Source organism: Amblyomma maculatum, chromosome 1 (genome assembly GCF_055883805.1).
Source record: "Amblyomma maculatum isolate TAMU_Amacu chromosome 1, ASM5588380v1, whole genome shotgun sequence".
Classification (NCBI taxonomy): Eukaryota; Metazoa; Arthropoda; class Arachnida; order Ixodida; family Ixodidae; genus Amblyomma; species Amblyomma maculatum.
Genome location: NC_139344.1, coordinates 26,849,971 through 26,863,465, shown reverse-complemented (window position 1 = coordinate 26,863,465; position 13,495 = coordinate 26,849,971). Strand labels below are relative to the sequence as shown.

At 46.4% G+C, this 13,495-nt stretch overlaps 1 protein-coding gene across 2 annotated transcripts in view; it reads right to left on the bottom strand.

The window, feature by feature from the left end:
• LOC146201985 (uncharacterized) overlaps nt 1–13,495 on the bottom strand; it is a 110,771-nt gene that overhangs the window by 5,590 nt on the left and 91,686 nt on the right. For both annotated transcript variants that reach the window (XM_084587883.1, XM_084587884.1), the window contains 2 exons: nt 12,890–12,976; nt 873–951 (listed from right to left, as the gene is read on the bottom strand). In XM_084587883.1, the coding sequence (XP_084444009.1) occupies nt 873–951; nt 12,890–12,976 (166 nt within the window). The remainder of the gene's footprint in view (nt 1–872; nt 952–12,889; nt 12,977–13,495) is intronic.

The following is a 13,495-nucleotide window of genomic DNA, read 5'->3' as shown; positions in this document are numbered from 1 at the left end:
TTTTGCCATAAATGTACGGCGGCGGTTTTCGTCCCGCAAGGTCTTTGCCTAAAAATTGTTGACAGGGTGCTCGCTGGGATGCTGAAACGAGCGGCGATGTCCTTCTTCTCACCCATGGAGACCGAATTTAAAATGGCAAGTTTGTCTTGAAATGACAAAACTTTTCGTTTTCTGGCCGTTGAACTCATCATGACGAACTGACGCCGCAGATACAAGCGGAGCCCCACGAATACAGGCAGAAGGGCTGGCCTAGCACTTTCGAAACAGCGCAAATCCGCAGACACATGAAACGCAGAACAACAGACAAGATGGCGAATGCACAATGTGGGCAAAAATGGCATGTGCTACACGCATGTAAGTACCTACAAAGAAATCAACTGCAGCCACTAATGCCACCTGGTGTTGCACTCACTACCAACGCCTGAGGAGGCTGCTGAGGTTAGCCACGAAGCGGCGCTAGAAGGTAAAACTATCATCATCATCACCAATTTTGCTTGATTTCTGTAATTACAGGCGTTCACCTAGCTGCTGGCTTATTAAGAGTTCTAATATTCACTAAATTAATGCATTTATCCGGCCAAATTTTCAGTAAAAGCTCAAAAAATGATGACTAATCAGCTTCGTGAGTTCGTTACATCATGGTTGACCGCCACAATGCCTTCGTTACATAGAGGTCGAAAATACATTGGCTTCAATGGGTGTGGCATTGGAGAATTTAAAAACTTCGTTAAAATTCAGGAATTCGTTACATAAGGTTCGTTACATCCAGGTTCAACTGTATTCCAAAATTTCAGTAAACCTCAATCAAACAAAAACCACTGTGTACTACAGTAGAAAATGAGTAAAAAAGCATCAAGAAAGAAAAGGCTTACTCTGTTCTCCAGGTCAAACAGGTAGGCATCATCCTCTCGCTTGTCCGCTTCTGAATCTGAAAGCATCTCACCTACATACCTGCAAAGAAGAGCAGTGAATCTTTTATGAGGGTCTCGTCACAGCCAAAATCTTTCAACGTTGTGATTTATCACAACACAACACAAATATAACGTAGGTGGCAGTTCTATGTAATACAGTTATTCTCCCCAGTTCCGAAGAGTCAATTCGAAAATTTGAAATGGGCAGCAATAAATCTTTCATTGCCAAGCAATATATCAGATTCTTTCCAGTCAGATGGTTCTTTTCATAATACAGTCGAACCCGGTTATATCGAACCCGGATATATCGAATTTTGGTTATATTGAACTCACGAAATATCCCCTTGAAAATCCCATGTAAAAGTATAGGAAAGCTGCGTCATATATCAAACACAATCTCACCGGTGGTTCGATATATCGAACTCAGCACCACGCACTGGAAAGTGTGCATTCCCCAAAGACTTGGCCGCGTTTTCAAGCCACGTGCGGAAGGAATGAGAGGGGACAGTTCGGCGACGGCTGGTATGGGCAGTGCCGCGCCCATTCCCCAAAGGCGCGCGCATCTGCAGTTATCGTTTCCCGCGCGCTAACACACGACGTTTGCAAGCCATGTGCGTGGGTGTGTCCATTCTTTTGCCGAGCTCTCTCTCCTTCACCACGCGCAACGCATGCGCCAAGCCAGCTCAGCCCGTTTTCAGACAGGCGTTGGACGCTTTCCCCAGCGTGTGCTGCAAACCCTCTGCGTGCGGCAGCGCGACGGCTGACGTGGCTATGGCGCCTGCGGATGTTAGCGGCAGTTTTTTTTTTTTTTTTTTTTTTTTAGAGAGACGTTCTTTTTTTATTGTTGTGCTATACGCGCGGCGTAAGATATGTTGGCTGCGGACGTTAAAAAGCGGCAGGTTTTTTTTTATTATTATTATTTTATTTTTGCGGGGATGTAACCTTGTTTTGAGCTGCCGCGGTGGCTTGAGCGGCGAGAGGGACGCAGTTCCAACAAGTTTGAAATTTTTCGCTCTGTCGCAGCCGCTCGTCGCTTGCATGTGAGCGAGCTGGCCTTAACGCATTTTTTTTTTTTTTTTTTTTTTTTCAAATTCTCTGGTGCAAAAGTGCGAGTGGGTTGATTACGCGACAAATACGGTATAGTTTTTTCGCATCGTAAGCGCCGTCACAAGCAGATTTCTGTATATCGAACTATTTCGCGATCCCCTTTGAGTTCGATATATCCGGGTTCGACTAACTTTTCGCGATCCCCTTCGAGTTCGATATATCCGGGTTCGACTGTAACTGGAATTGTGTTTGAAAAATTTAATATAAAACTGTACTACACATCTATCTCACCTCAAAATCTGACAAAGTCAAACTGAGATGGAAGAGGTGGGACAAGGTGAGATATTGAAGCGGAGCTCGGTCCAGTTTATTTCAATAAAATGTGATCTCATTGCTTTTTGGCCACATCTCTACAGCACGGAACCAATAAAAAGTACGCCCATCTATATCTGGCGGCCTTCTACACTGAACACATTAAAACCCTGAAAAAATCCCAAACAGAAGGGAGCAGAACATGATCACAGAGGTGGAAGAAGGACTGAGCATTTTGGAACAGCTTTGGGAGTAGTAGTAAAACCATTTTGGAGCAGCTATGGAGCAACAAAACGAGAGTCTGGAGCATTTGAATTATGTTTTGGAGCCTGTTTCTAATGTCAAACACCTTTGATAAAGCAGTTTTTTTTTTTCTGAAATACAAATCTTCAATCTGATTCCTTTTTGTGCAAGTTCAATGCCTTTCCAACCTCCTACTCATCTCTGACAAGGCAAACGGCCAAAGAATGTAAAGATATATAATATAATACAGGCCAACCTTAGCAAAAACTTGGAAGAGATTAGTAGCAAATGTAACGCTTGCAGGTGCACTTCACAACTGAACATGTAGTTTGACCTAAAGCGTTTACCTATTTTGGCTTGATAGATTCTAATGTCAAGTCTACCACTTCAATGCGCTCTCAAGTAGTACCACAGATGAAATTTCTGCTCCCTATCTTGTGCATATCTACTTTATTTTCCTTATTTAGAATACTCCCCAAAGCCCCCAGATATGGGGTATTACATGATCCCTTCTGACCCTATGCCTCGGCTGATAAATTCTTGAGCACATGAATATTTTGCCTGCAAAAAAGGCACCTTCAGACCACAATAATGCGCCTCAACAAGCTTGGCGCTACTGTCGTTCCCTTGCTTTTAGCCTACCGTGGGATCGGAAACTACTGCAGCACAACTTCGATCGTCTCTATTTGTATATATGGTGGAGGCCTACAGGGGTGAAAGCAGGCTCGGACAGTTTAAAGCAGCTTTGGGATATAGAGAGATGGCTTTGAGGGGTAGCCTTTCCATTCTACAGCTTTTTTTACTTCATTGCCTGCTGATTCTTCCTGCCTCCTGTTCACGATTCTTTGCTTCAGCAATGCTGGGGCTCATTTTTAATATTTTGGCGATAAATTCCGTATGCTTTTCTAACTTGAGAAGCTGCCTAGTGATTAACAGCTTTGGCGTACCAACCCATAACGCTTCAAGTATGGTTTTGTCTACCGTAGGCCTGGCAAGCTTATCACTGACAAAGAGGCTCGATGGTGAAGCACCTGCTTGTTTTCACAGCAGAACCATTAGAATAACTCATGCAGTTCTTGCAGTCGGGACAGGACAAGTTTTCTTCCTAACCGCTCACAGTAGTTCGCGCTATCTGCTTTGCTTGCTGATCTCGCTTCTCTCCACCAGCGATTCAAAAGGCTGAGAAGGGGTGCTGCGTCACATGCACAGTGCATTTTTTTTTTTTCCCCCCGCAATCATCGCCAATCGCCGGTGGCCCTTACTAAATTTACTTGCGAACCAATATTTATTATGCTCCCTGCTTCCTTTCCTTGCAAAAATTTCATTTTTATTAAGCCCAGTGCAAGATGCACTATACAGTAAAACCTCATTAATTCGAATTTACGGTTAATTCGAACTGACGCTCGGGTCCCAGCATGGCCGAAATGCCCGATAATTAGGACATGCCAGTATCCACAACGGTTAATTCGTAACTAGGAGCCCGTGGCTCAAGCTCCTCGCAGACAGAAGTCGGCCCATACTGTGTACAAAGCGCAGAAAGATTACTAAAGACGCAAAAAACAAAATCTTTCAAATCTGCCCATGCGCGCGAGACGAGGTGCGCACTCGACAGTCACAGCGAGCATTCCGGTGCATGCCATAGCAGGTTTTCGCTGCCGAGTGCCGCCAGGCTCCATCACACCAACGGTCCGGCGCAAGCCGTTGCAGGTTTTGGCTGCACCGCGGTTGCTGGGTGCGCTTTTGACAAGCCTTTTTTCTTTTTGTCCTGCGGTCACGTTGTGTGCACAGCGCAGTTGTCGGTGTCGTGCATTTGTTCGTGCCGCGGTGGTCCAAGTTTTACCGTTTTCGTTGCCTCACTACTTTGCCAGCGACGACTCATCGACTGCGACAGCCATGGCAAACCGCGGTAAATACACGGCAAAGGACCTCAAGACGAAAATGGAGATTTTGAGTGAGGTGGAACGTGGTGTCCTATCCAAGACGGATATAGCCAAAAAGTACGACATCGAGAAGAGCATGCTGTCAACGTATCTCAGGAAGAAGGAACTGATCAGTGCTGCCTTTCGTAAAGACGTTATGGAGCCCTCTCGCAAAAGGCTACGGACGTCGGCCCATCCCGAAGTGGAGAGTGCCGTAATGGCATGGATAAAAGAAGTTTGCAGCCGGAACATTCCGTTAAGCGGGCCCATAATTGCTGCGAAGGCTGCAGTCTTTGCCAGCCAAATGGGCATCAGCGAGCTCGGCGCGTCGGAAGGCTGGATGTCGCGTTTCAAGGCGCGTCGCGGGCTGACATTTAGAAACGTTTGTGGGGAGTCAGCTCAAGTCGACAAGGAAACATGTGAACAGTGGGTCTCCAGTGAACTGAAGGAACTCCTCGCTGATTATGCGCTCAGCGATGTATTTAATGCTGATGAGACGGCGCTGTATTTCAAATTGCTCCCCAATAAGACCGTCACTTACAAAGGCGACACTTGTGCTGGCGGAAAGAGAAGCAAAGAAAGATTCACCGTCATGATGTGCGCAAATGTGCAAAAGGGAACGCTGCTGCTTGCTGGTGATCAGCAAGGCAGAGAAGCCTCGCTGTTTTAAGGGGGGAGGCCACCTTTGAATACCAACTTTGTTGTTTCTTGAGATAATTGAATGAAATTTTCAGGGTAGACTCATGGCACAGCCATTTGAATAACTCCAAAGTTTCATGGAGCTGCGCACATAGGTACTCAAGTTAGAGAAGTATATCAGAATGGTTCACATGGGTTCCTTGTTCCATGCCTGGTGAACTTGCAAAATGTGTTGGCACTATGAAATCCATTATGAAGCTTCCTGAATAGGTACCACAGGGCAAGACAGAGCCCTTTTTTTTTTTAATTTCCCTGCCGAAAAATTTTAGCAGTGCATTGAGGTTAGTGCCACTAATTGGACTTGCATTAGCCTAACTTTGATTGTTTATTATAAATTCCAGACTCAATAATTTGAAAAAATGAGCTTGTCTTGCCCTCGGAAATTTATTCAGGCACACAATAAAAAAAAACCAGGTGGGAATCCGATTAGCGGTTCCAGAAATACTGCGGGAATAAGCAACGATACCATGAAAAAAATTCATTCTGAGAAAATGGCCTTTGAAGTTTAAAACACCATTTTCTAGTCTAAGGTTTGTTTTTCACTGCAGTACGTTGTGCCTCCCCCTCCCCGATTCCCTCAGAAAGTGTATTTTTATACGAACAGCGGACGACGCTGACGATGCGTTATCGCTTGCGATGACAGACGCGATACAGAAGGCCGAGATCGCCGAGGTTGATATGGTCGGTACAGCAGGCACACTTCAAACGCCGGCTCCTTACGTTGACGCGAAAGATACGCAGTTGGAAGTGGCAGCGCAGTCGGTCTAGTAGTGATGTAGCAGAAGCAGCACTAATAGAAGCGTCTCTGCGCCCGTTGGCAACGCTTTTCGCTAACGTCGCGATTCGGACGGCATTCACAGAACGACGACATATGCAGTGTTTTGAACTTCTTAGCGTGCATCGTGGCCGACCGTGCAATAATCCACAAAGTGCACATAACCGTTCAAAACACGCCACCAGAATTCGTAACGAGCGATGATCACGGCGATCTCAAAATGGTGAAATGTGAAGCGATTCAGCGAGCGCACAAAGAACGCCAGCTCAGTAGGCAGCCGAAGCAGACGACACGCCAGGGAGGGGCCACTGCGTCAGCGCGCGCAGCAGCCAATAGCAGTCGCGCGATCCCCCGCGTTCTCACGGAGCGCGCGCTTTGTCCAATCACAGACCGAATTCGAGACGCGGGAAGCTCAACAATCCCTGTGAGGCCCCCAATCACAAGAGAGCCATGCTTCTGCTACGGCGCGGACGCCGCCAGCGAAGGCAACATGGAAAAGGGGCAAGCATTCACAAACAAAACAAGACCAAGATGGCGGCACTCGGTTCAGCGGCAGAGAAATGGCGCGCGCGCGCGAAGTTTGGGTACTTTTGCCGTTCGCTCCCACTTGGGGGCTGCCACGCCCAGTTGTATATTTAATTTAAAGCAGTTCCACGATGAATTAGGCGTTTATAATTCTAAAAACACGACTTCTGTGCTCCAGCCTATGGATCTTGGAGAGTTATTCAGAACTTAAAAACGCTATACAGGCGCCACCTCTTAGAGAGACTTCTTTGTTTGGACAGTGGCAAGTCGTACGACACCGATTTGCTTGGAGCTGTCCACATGCTGGCATCATCGTGGAATACCGTCAAGCCGGAAACTATCAAAAATTGTTTCCGCAAGTGTGACTTCGGTGACGCCCCAGAAGCATGCAGCGCGGAGGTAGCGGAGGCTTCGTCTGATGATGACTCCGTCGTGCTCGACCGTGGCTGCGCGGCTTTGTCGGAGGGTGTTGCCTTTGAAGCCTACGTTGACGTTGACAACGGTGTGGAGACGTCTGGGCCCTTGAGTGATGAGGATATAATCGTGGCTGCATGTGCTCCGCAGGGCTCACGGGTGGCGAACACGGCTGAAAGCGATGAAGAGTCCGACGAAGGCGACGATCCGGTGCCATCCCCTAGTGCATGTGAAGTAGCATCGGCGCTCGATCTCGCTGCACGATACTTCTCCGCCGATGAGAATTCGGATCCTGCGCTGGAACTCTTGGGCAAGCTGCAGTCGATGCTTGTGGAGTCGCGGCACAAGAAACACAAGCAAACGCACATTACAGATTATTTTTCCGTGTCAATAAACATGTTTTGAAGCTCGCTACTCACACGAATGCATTCCGGTTCTTGTTTGCGGCGCATGACTGACCGATTAGTCCCGTTCATTCGCCGTTGCGGCTCGATTGCAAAAATTATCGGAATCGCCCTCCGTAAACGTGCAGTAACGCTAGCCCTCTTTACTCATGATAATGAGTCAACATGTGGGCTCGGCCAGCATGGTGGGCCACGATGGCGCTCATTCCAGTGCCCGACTGTTAATTCGAACTCCGCTTAAGTCGAACGATTTTCTCGGCCCTTCGAGTTTGAATTAACAAGCTTTTACTGTATCTCTGCCATTGTGCTCTGCTAAATTTGATGGCAGAACATAAAAATAGCCACTTTGGAGCAGTTTTGGAGCAATATTGCATTTTGGAGCAGGATGTAGCAGAGAAAGCTGTTTGGAGCAGAATGGAGCAATTAGAGCAGCACTTCCACCCCTGCCACAAGCATATGAAGTGGTAAATGAAGCTTCTCATGCTGCTTCTAGGGCAGTATATAGGCTTTGTGGCAAGCTTCTGCCTGTATTTGGAGAGCTTACTGTTATATGTTTAGTCTGTCTATAGCCTTCCTCAAAATGAACAAAGCCTCACAACAATTCCATTTATATTGCCACAGCTGCAGTGTAGCAAAAGTTAAAGGTTGTCTGAAATTTCAAATGCGTTTTTCTCAGTGCCATGTTTCTTGACACTGCACTTAGCCTTACTGGGCTTTTTCTCCCCATTCTCGACAGTGACATATATTTAGTATCACTAAATATATGTCACTGTCGAGAATATATACATCACTCTACAGAGATTTTGCAAACTACCATTCAAATAATATTGCAGGTCCAAAAATTTTGACTTCCTATGGCATACACTATATTGGCCATGAGTAATGATGATAGCTTCAGTTTTAGTTGACATATTCAGAATTCGAAGACAGTTTTGGAAATGGGAAGAGCATGTCATTTTTGGTGAGAAATATAACAGTGAGGCTACTGATCGGTCAAACTTCAAAGGCCGTTTTCTCAGTTTCATATATTTGGTCGATCTCTTCTGTCTTACGCAGGGTTTTAATAACTTCTTTTTAGTTCACACAAACAACTTTGGTATCATCTTCTTCAGATAAATGAGGTACCCGATGACATTTTTATTTTTTTAGTTTAGGCAACGGATAAAATCAATTTGAGGTTAGCTTAATGAGTTCCAGTGTCAAATAATGCAGCCAGGAGCAGACACCACGAGCAATGGCGGCAGCCACTTGGAAAGCGCGCCGAGCGCCACTTGACTGGCGCGATCAATCAGCGCCTAGAAGTGGCTTTACAAGGCCTTCACAGTTTTGACATTTGTGCGTTTACAGTTGAACCCCGCAATAACGAAATTACCGGGGGAGAGAAAATTTTTCTCGCGAGAATTTCATTATCGCTAAAACGGGACTGTACAGATGAATAAGTACGAACCTGAACGTGCGGAAGCGCAACTTTATTTTAAAAAATCTGTAATCGACGTTTGCCTCTTCTTGCTTTGCAGCAGCGTCAAAACTCTGCTCTCGCAACTGAGCAGGCTTTCCATTGCAATATCGTCATCGTGAGCACCGATGAACGAACGTAAGGTGTCGAGAGCATCGAGCACATCCCGCGGACTTGCCTCCTTTTTCTCGAGCTGATCGTCGTCGCCTTCGTCGTCACTCTCCTCAGTTATGCTGCACACATTCTTGATGATGGTGTCATCTGTCAATTCCTCATGGACAATTACATCTTCATCCACAAAGAGGCAGTCGTCCAACGCCTCCGGCACAGTCTCGTCGACACCGCGCAGCTCCTGCCATGCGCTAACCAGTGCGGCCCTTTCTTCTGGCAGCTGCGACCCTGGCGATGTGGCGGGTGCGAGCTGCTCAGTAGCGAACCCCGCGTGCTGGAACGAGTTTTGAACAATAGTTGCTCTTGTTGCCGTCCACGTCGCGGCCACCATTTCCAGGGCCATGAATAAATCAACTTCCAACGGGCGCTTCATCTCAATGTTCAAGAGCAGCTGTTGAAGAAGCCTCCCTTGGTATGCGCACTTAACACTTCGTATCACACCTTGGTCCAAGGGCTGAATCACGGAGGTACAGTTCGGGGGAAAAAATATCAGGCGGATGTTGGTCAAAGCTGTGTCATCAACGTGATGTGCACTGCAATTATCCAAGAACAGGCCCACAAACCTTCCTGCCTTTCGCATATCTCCATCGAAGGCGGCCAGCCAACTCCCAAAGATGGCGCGGGTCATCCAGGATTTATGGTTGGCTGTGTATTGCACGGGCAGCCCGCGACCCCCCTTACAGCAACGTGGCTTTTTACTGCAGCCGATGACGAGGAGCGGACGCTTATCGGAGCCGTCCATGTTGGAACACAACAAAATCGTGGTGCGTTTCTTGCTCTGCTTTCCACCATGGCATCGCTGCCCTTTTAGTTCCAGTGTTTTTGACGGCAGCATTTCATAGAACAGGCCAGTTTCATCGGCGTTGTAAATGTCGCAGGGCTTGTATTCGGCTTCGATGTCTTCATACGTCTTTCGCATCCAAGTTGATGCAGATTCCGCATTGACGCTTGCAGATTCACCCGAAAGTACTTTGGCAACAATATTATGCCTCGCCTTAAAACGGCTCAGCCAACCGGCACTCGCCTTGAAATTGTCGTGCCCTAATAGGCAAGCGAAGCCGAGGGCTTTTTGCTGCACTAAGGCCCCGGACAGCGGCACCTTGTTGGCTCTCTGTTCTAAAAACCAGGCATACACAGCCTTGTCTACATCTTCAAAAGTCGCTGCTGTCACCGTCTTGTGCTGCGCACGTGCTCCATTCTTCAGGACAGCCAAGATGCTGTCTTTGCACTTCAGTATCGTCGACAGCGAGCTGCACGAAATTCCAAACTCTTCCGAAATATCCATCTTCTTCCTTCCTTTGGCAGCTTGTGCGATGAGTTCAGCCTTCTCCTGAAGCGTCAAGAACTTCCGCTTTTTGGTCGGAGGAGGCATCTTGTCAGCACGTCGGTACGGCAACGTCGGCTCGCCAGACAAAGAAACGGTGAATGCGTGGCCTGCTGACATGGAGAAAACAACAAACATCCATGGTGGCGATACGATGATAGTGATGGTGGCGCTGCCCTCTGGCGCGGCAAAGCCACAAGTTAAACATAAGAGAATAAAAAATTTAAAGAAACAAAACCCATTGCCCGTCATCGCACTGTACAGAAAAATTTTGGCAACAAAAAAATAACTCATCACGCACATGCCCATTTCAACTGGTTGCTAACAAATCATAGCCCGCCAAATTATTATTATTTTTTCAAACGACAAGCGCGCAGTTGTCATCATCAGCAACTTGTAAACAAACATGGCCGCGTGCGTAAATGTGCTTGTTGGTAGCGTGGAAGCGGCAAAAACTGGTGTACTAAAACTCATTCCAGTGATTTAATTTCCTGCAATGGCTTACGCACAAAAAAAAATGTGTGGACTGCTACTTGTGAAACCTTCGTTGTTGCGGGATTGAAGTCTGAAAGCGTTTCGTTGTTGAGAGAGATGAAATGCATTGAATCTTATGAACGTTGGCCGGGGCCACTAAACTATTTCGTTCCATCGAGAAATTCGTACTTGCGATTTTCGTTATTGCGGGGTTCAACTGTATTTTTTATCCTAGACATGTGGCTCCGATGGGAGGAGTACTGCGGTGAAACAAGCTTTACAGTGGTACCAAAATGTTCACGATCGACATTACGGGCGCGGAGTTATTGCGCTCGGAAATCGACCATTTTTGCGGACATTTCGGCCAGTTTTTTGCTACCAGTGGTCACAAAAATAATTTTTAGGCTCACTTTGAGGTCATTTTCAGCGAAATGTTTTTGAAGTATGATTGAACAGGCCTTGTAGATCCGAATCTGATGTTTTCTAAAATTTGATGTTTCACGAAATTTTCGTGATTGGATCCCCGCGTCAAAAACTCGCGAAACAGTCGGCTTTTCAAAAAGTACATATCTCAGCTGTATATGTTATAAACTACCTTTTCTATAATTATAAACGTCTAATTCATCGTGGAACTGCTTTAAATTAAATATACAACTGGGCGTGGCAGCCCCAGAGTCGCGAGCGAACGGCAAAAGTACCCAAACTTCGCGCGCGCTCATTTCTCTGACGCTCAACTGAGCGCTGCCATCTTGGTCTTGTTTTGTTTGTGAATGCTTGCCTTTTCCATGTTGCCTTCGCCGGCAACGTCTGCGGCGTAGCAGAAGCATGGCTCGCTTGTGATTGGGGGCCTCGCAGGGATTGTTGAGCTTCCAACGTCTCAAATTCGGGCTGTGATTGGACAAAGCGCGTGCTCCATGAGAACGCGGAGGATCGCACGACTGCTATTGGCTGTTGCGCACGCTGACGCGATGGCCTCTACCCGGCGCGTCGTCTGCTCCGGCTGCTTACTGAGCCGACGTTCTTCGTGCGCTCGCTGAATCGCTTCACTTTTCACCATTCTTGAGATCGCTGTGATCATCGCTGGTTACGGATTTTGGTGGCGTATTTTGAACGGTTTTGTGCACCTTTTGGATTGTTGCACGGTCGACCACAATGCGTGCTAAGAAGTTCAAAACACTGCATACGTCGTCGTTCTATGAATGCCGTCCGAATCTCGAAGTTAGCGAAGCGCGTTGCCAACGGTCGCGGAGAAGCTTCTATCAGTGCTGCCTCAGCTACACCACTACTAGACTGACTGCGCTGCCACTTCCAACTGCGTATCGTTCGCGTCAATTTAAGGAGATGGCGTTTGAAGCGTGCCTGCTGTACCAACCATATCAACCTCGGCGATCTGAGCCTCCCGTATCGCGTCTGCCACTGTTTGCATGGAAACGCAGTTTCCTAGGGAATCAGGGAGGTGGAGGCACAGCGTGCTACAGTGAAAAACAAACTTTAGACTTGAAAATGCAGTTTTAAACTTCAAGGGCCATTTTCTCAGAATGAATTTTTTTCATGGTATGGTTGCTTATTCCCGCAGTATCTCTAGCGGATTTCCACCTGGTGTTTTTTTTATTGTGTGCCTGAATAAATTTCCGAGGGCAAGACAAGCTCATTTTTTCAAAATATCGATTAATTAATAATAAACAATCAAATGAGGCTAATGCAAATCCAATTCGTGGCACTAACCTCAATGCAGTGGTAAAATTTTTCAGCAGGGAAATTTAAAAAAAAAAAGGGCTCGGTCTTGACCTGTGGTACCTATTCAAGAACCTTCATAATGAATTTCATAGTGGCAACACATTTTGCAAGTTCTCCAGGCATGGTACAAGGAACCCATGTGAACCATTCTAATATACTTCTGTAACTTGAGTACTAATGTGTGCAGCTCCATGAAACTGCAGTTATTCAAATGACTGTGCCATGAGTCTACCCTGAAAATTTCATTTAATTATCTCCAGAAACAAAAAAGTTGGTATTCAAAGGTAGCCTCCCCCCTTAAGCGGACTGGAAAAAGCATCTCTCAAATCATCTGAAAATATGCTCTAAGTTCAGTTCACTACTTTTTGTCTTTTAAGATTTTTCTGCTAATACTTGTTAAACAAAAATAAATCTGAATAGCACTATTGAATACTCTTTAGTTACACTGCCGAGAACCCTCCAATGAGCGAAGACTTACTCGCACACAAATGCACCTCCCGGAATCTCCTGCAAGGTCCGCACACCCCAGCCCTTGCCCTCTGTCCTGAACAGCTGAAGGTGACACCTGCAGTAAAAAATGGGAACCAACTGTAAACACCTGATGCAACGCTACCTTGATGCCATGAATATGATTACCTGCCACGAATTGCCTGTGGCAGGTGCATGATACACGTGCTCATGCAAGCTGGCAACAGCCATACTGGCCGTGATATGCCGTTTTTCCTTATTTTCTTGCACATAACACCAAAAAACTGAAAAACAAAAAAAGCAAAGAAATGTTTCAAAAGTGGGGGAGTAGGTTATGAGCGGAATTCGACGCTGATTCATCAACCAGTAAAGAGTTCGTTGTCAACAGTTCAATCAATGCAAAATCTACCATTACTCATCTCTCATGGTGTGCGAGTCGCCTCAGACTACAGTCGAAATTGCCGGTGTTGTGTCAAATTTTAAGTTCAGCACACACTACTATGCAACGCACAGAGGCCAGACATTAATTACAGGTTTTCTCTTTTTTTTTTTTTTATGAAAAGCCTTTTTGTTTTTCTCAGAAACTGAAGTGTCCATATTAATGACGCACGAATGT